The 7452-nt window shown below is 38.8% G+C and overlaps 2 protein-coding genes across 2 annotated transcripts in view; one reads left to right on the top strand and one right to left on the bottom strand.

Moving 5' to 3' along the window:
- map3k8 (mitogen-activated protein kinase kinase kinase 8) overlaps positions 1-5153 on the bottom strand; it is a gene marked incomplete in the record, with an annotated part of 15560 nt that extends 10407 nt beyond the window's left edge. The window contains 4 exon segments of the mRNA XM_014018824.1: positions 1026-1196; positions 1285-1653; positions 4768-4860; positions 5126-5153. Coding sequence (XP_013874278.1) covers positions 1026-1196; positions 1285-1632 — 519 coding nt within the window.
- Positions 5154-5184: 31 nt separating this feature from the next.
- Positions 5185-7452, top strand: part of mtpap (mitochondrial poly(A) polymerase) — a 24381-nt gene continuing 22113 nt past the window's right edge. Inside the window, exons 1-4 of the mRNA XM_014018825.1 lie at positions 5185-5348; positions 5942-6105; positions 6186-6416; positions 6504-6728. Of these exons, the coding sequence (XP_013874279.1) occupies positions 5198-5348; positions 5942-6105; positions 6186-6416; positions 6504-6728 (771 nt within the window). The 5' untranslated portion in view covers positions 5185-5197. The remainder of the gene's footprint in view (positions 5349-5941; positions 6106-6185; positions 6417-6503; positions 6729-7452) is intronic.

Raw genomic sequence — 7452 nt, forward strand, 5'->3', positions numbered from 1 at the left:
TTTTGTTTTTAATGTGTATAAAATGTTTGGTTTTAAATGAAATGAATAAATTAATAAACCAAACTAAAAACTAGACTCTTTTTATTGATGTATTAGTTATTATTCATTTATGTGGTTTAACACAGACCCTGACCCCTAATCTTAACCAATCCTAGTACATACCTAACCCTAACCCTATCCCTAACCCGTACTCAATTAGTCCCCAAACCTTAAAACAATTCCCACTACATTAGGAATGGGCCCTGGTATGCCCCAAGTACTAACAGTCCTGACAAGGTAATAAAAAGCACATGCACACTCACACATAAAAGTAGTGATGCACCGATAGGAAAATTTCAGCCGATATCCGATATAATTATTGCTGTTTTGGCAGATAACCGATATTTACCGACATAACACAAACACACAAATTATATTATACATATACGCACAAACACACCTGAGTCTTTTTTGTTACTGTAAATAAACGAGCAGAGCTCTGACATGGCTCTACTTCAGTTATTCATGGCTACGCAGCAGCAACATCACTATCATGATCGAACAGATGCCATTCTACCAACCATCTCCCCTCCCAAAAAAGAAACACAAAGCTAAAAAGTGGGAAATCAATATCGGACGTTGATATCGGCCCAGTATTAAATATCGGACCGATACCGATATTAGTGCCAATATATCATGCATTTCTACATAAAAGTACACAAGAAAACTCAGTTTACATACAAAACAACATTAAATGTGTTGTGAAAAGTGTGTTATTTTTGAAAATAAGTAAATTTATATATATTTCAATCAAAACCCTCCAGAGCAGCTGCGGGAATTTCTTAAATTTCCACTCTTGCATTAATGCTTACATTTTCCAGAGCACTGAGCATTGTTCCTCTTTTAGAAAAACACAGCAAAGGTTATGTGTGAGTGAGCAAACTTTGCACAAGCTGCACTGCAACCTGGCACGGGACATATTTGGCACTTAGAGCTAGAATTTTGAGAAGTCGAGCCCAGATTGACTTTCAGTCTGCGGAACTCACCAGTTTGCAGGCCATTCTCTTCTTGGTCATGATGTCCTGAGCCAAGTGGACTTTCCCAAAGGAGCCCTTGGGCACAAGGCTTGAGCCGTGATTCTTGTAGGTTAACTTCCACGAATAAAGAAGTACGTCCAGGTTGATCTGATAGCGGCCTTTTTTGACAGCCATGTCTTTCTGCAAAGGCACATCAAAGCACATGAAAGACACGTTTACGCAAACATTTATGTCTCGCAGTCAAACGACAAGAACAGCAGACTCTCACCTTGTTCAGGACGACTCCCATCTCCTGGTGCAGGTGCTGCAGGGCCGTCGCCTGCATGTTGGACAGCAGGTTCACAAATGACAGGAGGTCCGTCACCGTCCCGTACCGAACGCCCCTAACTCCATTGGCGTTGTCCTTCTGCTCTTCCCCCAAGCCCACCATTTCCCCCGCCTCCTCATTCTCATYCATCTCCTCCTGGGAGAGACTTTCTTCATCAAAGGACAAGCCTCCGTCCTCTTCTTCCTCCTCTTCCTGGAGCTGATAGAGAGTCTCTGCTGCGTTGATGATGTCCTCTACATTCATGTGAGCCAACAGYAATTCAAGTCCAGCCTCATATTTGTATTCCATCTTGCTGCTTGACTAGTCAATCTAGAATCCAAACAACAGGAACGGTTACTTTTTATGCAATCCAGGAAACTCCTAATTAAATTAAATATGACATTAAAATAAAGGTTTTGCATTCCCTAAAGGAACTAATATCACCTGTCCCTTTCACAAGACTAAGTTCATTACTGAGAAATGGCGAAGTTGAAGCTGTTTCAGTCAAACCTTAAAAATATTGTGTAACACCATGACATGAGACATCACGCTCAGCGTGTATGACTCTCAGCTGCTGCCACACCAAAATGTAGGTCATGTCTGGAAAACTGGCTGTGTATAGACATTTCTGTGTTTGGTGCTGTGGATTAGCTGAGGCAGCCATCTTGAATTGGACTGGTTTCAAAAGTGAATCAGTTGTAGATGTGCATCCATTGATTACATTTTGAACGGTTTCATTAACCCTCCATGGCATGACTTTTTATTTTAGGAAAAAATATTTAACCCTTGTTTATTGGAACTTTGGGGTCCCTATTAATATACTGATCATAAAATGTGACCCCCCCCCCCCCACCTCCAAGAGTTTGGTTTGTTGCTTCTGGGCAACAACATGCTATAAGGGCACTAAAAACGCCAAGGTTTTTCTACATTGAATAACAATGGACTGAGGAACAAACAAGCAATAAATACATATTTTTTTATTTTAAAAAACAACAACAATTTCAGTGTAATTTATTTACGATTTTTAAGGGGGTTGGTGGTGTCACACCAAATGGCTTATAAATTTGACTGCTTTACGACATTCTCCATGTATTGAGACAATGACGTGCCATATTAGTGGAAGGGGAGGCATGATATTGTCTAATTTTCTAATTTTTTTATTTTTATTCATTAATCAACAGACAGGCCATTTGTTTAAYACAATCCCAGGAAGTATAAAGATGAAGTAGGTCATATACCTGTTTTCACCTGCTGATGCATGCACGCGTTCACATACATTTGTATTTCTATCCTTATTGGGATTTTTAACTGACTTCCATTCATTTCCAGTTGTTTCTATAGTTTCACCCACACCTCTTACCCTAATCCTAGCCTTCGTAGTATGGATGAGGTGGGGGGAGTCATCGAGAGAGTGTAAACAACCTAAACATTACCTAAACTGAATTTATATTAGTTTTAAACCTAACCCCCATCCCAAATGTGGAGTTTCACCATATTAGGACCGGACTTTGGTCTCAATAAGGTTTACTGGTTTTGGTCCTAAAATCATGACATAAAAACAAGTGTACACACACACACAGAGAGAGAGAGAGAGAGAGAGAGAGAGAGAGAGAGAGAGAGAGAGAGAGACATTGCTGACTGAACTTTGATCTTCAAACTTTCCTTCAACTCTAATTATGGGGTCCACTCTTCCTCACTGTCAGTCTCAAGCTCACCATCCTCGTTGAATGAGCCTAACTGCAATGTAGCGACTATCAAATCCAACCTTTTATTCGCTTCTGGGTGCGGGGGAATCCAGACATTTGACGCACTCCAATTAGTTTAATGTCCAGACTGGGAGATATGTTTGGGGATACTCCCATTTATTATATATATATTTTTTTTTATTAAATATTACAAAGTCCAGAGTGGTGGTCTATGGCAGCTTGCAAAATAGATGGAAAATTATGGCAAAATATGAAAATGAGAGAGGTTAACCAGCATTTTAACAGAGAGCGGTAAAAACCGTGTGACCTCCCTACACCCTTCACCTTTCCTTCTCACCTTGCCACCTATATAGATTTCCCCTCCACACCGCCACCAGTGGTAGAGCAAAAATATAGGTCAAAGTGTCAATCCAAAAAAACAAACACTGCCACCAAACCAAACTGAACTATAAAAGCAAAATAAGAACCSAAACTATACCCAGAACACCCAGAGCTACAAATGGCTCCTATAGCATGATCAAGTTTCTTGCACCCATAAAATGTTTTTGCATCCATTTTCTGAGTAATAATGAATAATACAGCAAACTAAAAATAATAATAAATTAGGGAGATAATTATGTTTTTCTGCTAAACTACATTTGCATATTATTGGTCAACCAATACTGGTCTAACGGCACAATGTTGCCCTGGGGCAACAAATGAAAAAGTACCATTCCCGTGTATAAATAAAAGTAAAAAATACATTTCATCAATCAAATACATTTCTGCACACATTTCTGCACATCACAGTATATTTTTTACAAAATTATTTAAATGTCAACATGCTAAAAAGTTACATTTGTAACACCTTCTGATAGCAGTGTGTTCAAACCAGCCATGGTCCCATTAAGGTGGTTCTGACCCCAGACAAAAGGTCACATACTCTCCAAACTCAAATATCATTGGTCACAAACTTGTCATCAGACCTTTAATGTGAATCTTAACTTTAAAATTTTTTAAAGGGAATGTGTGAGAGCCAAAATAGTGGTTTGTTGCCTGAGGGCAACACCATGCCATGGAGGGTTAAAATCCGGCAAATGGTTCGTGAGATATTTTGCTAACAGACAAACTCCAACAGTTAATGCTAAAGTTTTAAGCACAGATCTCACACAAAAGGAAGCTTTTGGAGTGTGTGTTTTGAAAGACTCTCAGCTACAACCAAACTAAATTTTAGCTCAGTATCTATGAAACTGGCTGAACTGTAACCATTTTTCTTTTTCCTAAGGTCAGCTGGCCGGGGAGGGCAAATTAAAATTGGTTGGCTTCGGTAGGTAATTAGTTATGGATGATTATTTTCTGAAAATGTCATTAATTAGGAATCACTCTCAGCTACCACTGCTAATACTGCACTAAATGTTAGGTTATTATCTGTAAAACTACAGAGTTTTAGCAGATGGATGTTAGGCTTTAAAGAACAAAACCCTGGGAAAGATCCGACTTCACTTTGCAGCTATAAAACAATAAATTGGGTTTATTCTTCACTTTGGAGCACAAATCTACTTTACACAAATAAATGTCACTGCCTACCAACTAATCATGTCAAAATCGAATAATAGTGAGTTGATTGCATTGTAAAATGCTAATTACTAAACGTTTAATAATAATAATAATAATAATAATAATAATAATAATAATAATATGACATGTACGTTTTCGGCTATTTCAGAAACAAACATTATAACAGAAACAAAGCTCTTACCGTTCCACTTTGGATCAGAACCACACACAGTCTGTTGTCTCTCATGTTACACCTCCAGCGTCTGAAGCCGACTGACGCGAACCGACCGACTGACTGCGTAAAAAAGAAGGAAACATAGGAAGTTACAGTCCAGACGTGCGTAGGAGGGAGTTTGCTTTCCCTTTGTAGGTTTCGTTTACCCTTTCTGTTTACTGAGGTTGAAAGCGTGACATCTTTTTTCCAACGTGTACGTGAATAAATAACACTAATTAAATGTATGTAAGTTTATCAAGCACATGAAAGGTTGTAAGATCTAAATATGTTTTATAAACAAATATCAATAAAAAAACTGAATATTTTGAGTGACATGACAAAGTACCTTTTTGGTAGCTCTTGCTTTCCGTAGCCGCAGCCGCGCGCATGCGTACTTTTGTTTCATTCCAAAGAAAAAATGGCGTTTTCCTTTAACGTGTGTAGGTTACATATGCGGGGAAAGATTATCTTTGGAAACTGCTTCCAGAGACTTGATACGTTTTTTCACAGGAGTTTTGGGACAAAAGCTGTTTTCGCTCAAGCGGAGGCAGTTCGGGGAGGCGAAAGCGGTTTGTAGATCTTGAGAACTGTTTAAGCAAGTTAGCAAGCTAGCTAGTGTTTGGCAGCAGCACAGTAATCGCAAACTCCATAGAGAAAACTCTCGTTTTTGGTATATTTGGGTTACCCCAGCAATGCTCATCTAACGACCTACATTAATACGAGACAAACAAAGCATCATGACGTATCTAAATTTAGGCGTCTTTAATTTTGTCCAAAAAGAAAAATTGTGTGTAATATTCAGTCAAAATTTAAATATGTAAATAAAAATGTACACATGAACATTACGTAGTGTTGCATTAAAATCTTCTGTTGAATCAAAATGTCATGACTGATTGTCAGTAGTCGAGTTTTGTTAGATTTTTTTGTCACTTTTGTCAGTTTCAAGTTAACTTTATTATAGCTGTTGAAAGTTTTTTTTGTGTTTTACAAAAACTACAAATAAATCAGAGTTAAGTACAAGTCTGTATTTAAACTTCGAACTGTAGCTGTGTCTCATAAAGAACTTGTGTAACCTTTCTGCTGTCCCATTTTTATACTTTTTAATCTTTCTAAGACTTTGATTGATTAATTGATGCCTAAAATGCCTTAATTGTTCTTGCAGAAAAGAATGGGCGTAAGTCTTTGGACGAACTCCTGGTGGAGAGGCAAGAACAGGCGGAGAAATCTGTTCTTATCAGCTGCCAATCCAAAAACAGTGAGAAAAAGTTCCTCAAGTTTCTATCAAATCACGGAGACGTTAAGAAGTACTTCTTTTATGAAAGCYGTGTAAGTAAAAAAACAAACAAACATGATGTGTTTTTTTAATGTTTTTCTCAGTAGATGATGGTATTGTGTGTTTTCTACAGGGAGTGTATGCTGTAGTAGAATTTGCCAGTCGGGACAATGTCTCCTCTTTACTTGAATCGGCTTCTATCCCAAGTGTCAGCCATCAATTCGTGGTGCCTTTCAAATCGAGACTTCTGTCCTTCAGAAACCACAGCACAGCGGATATGGGGAACACACGGTTGAGCCTGTGTCAGCCTCAGAGCACCATTCCCTTCACAGAACTCATCCAAAGGCTGTCCGCTGAGGAGAGTGTAAGCATTTGGGTTATTGCATAAGAAAATGGTGTTTTTATTTGCATTTGAGTTGGTTTGAAGCGTCTCCTCCATGTTTCCTYGCAGGTAGAGCAGCAGATAGTCTCCCTGACCAAGTCCTATCAGCTGACAGAGGAAAACATCAGGCTGCGTTTCCTCGTCTGCTCTCTCCTCAAAGACATAGTGGGTGCCTATTTCCCAGAATGCACCATCAGACCATTTGGCTCGTCGGTGAACGGCTTTGGGAAGCTCGGCTGTGACCTGGACATGCTCCTTGATCTGCACAGCATCAGTGGGTGGGGCGTGAAAAGGGTAATAATCAGGATTTTGCTGCTTTCTCAGTATCTTTAAGTTGCCATACTGAAAGTTTGTTTGTCTTTATGGTGTCAGAAGATACATAAAAGGATTAAAAAATCAACGGATATTTGCCTTATAGGTGGCATTTAATGCCCTGAAGGCTGCAGGAGAAAAGCTGTTTCTCAGTCTGTTTGTCTTTGCTTTAATGCTTCTGTATCTCCTGGCTTGTGACAATGGTTGGAACAGGATGTGACCTGGGTACGAGGGGTCTGGGTGAGAAGTTGTACAGTTAAACGTGTCTGCTTGTACACTTACATGATGTTAGAATCAGTAGTTGTAGACATAGTTTGACTTTTTTCCTGCATCCTAAGTGGTGCAAGCCTTAAAAAAATACTGCCAGTTTCTAACAGGCAGTYATGTATAAAGTAGAAATGAAGCTGCAGAGAAACAGACGTATTTAAAAAAGACTCTGAACTTTAAGTGGCAGAAGTAATTTCGGTTCTTTTTTATGTTCCTATAAAATTTTATGTTGGAGTTATGACACGATAAAGAGAATTCGTTTTGCATGAGGATGTGCGTACCCTGAACTCTGGTGGGATTTGAGAGAAAACCACAAGTCTTCTGCCAGAGAGAGACAAACTAGGTGAAAGAGAAATGTGTTTGTTTGTATGAACTGTATAAGGCATGTGTCAAACTTACTCCGGTGTGTGTGTGTATATATATATATATATATATATAT

Source organism: Austrofundulus limnaeus, unplaced genomic scaffold (assembly GCF_001266775.1).
Source record: "Austrofundulus limnaeus strain Quisiro unplaced genomic scaffold, Austrofundulus_limnaeus-1.0 Scaffold203, whole genome shotgun sequence".
NCBI lineage: Eukaryota > Metazoa > Chordata > Actinopteri > Cyprinodontiformes > Rivulidae > Austrofundulus > Austrofundulus limnaeus.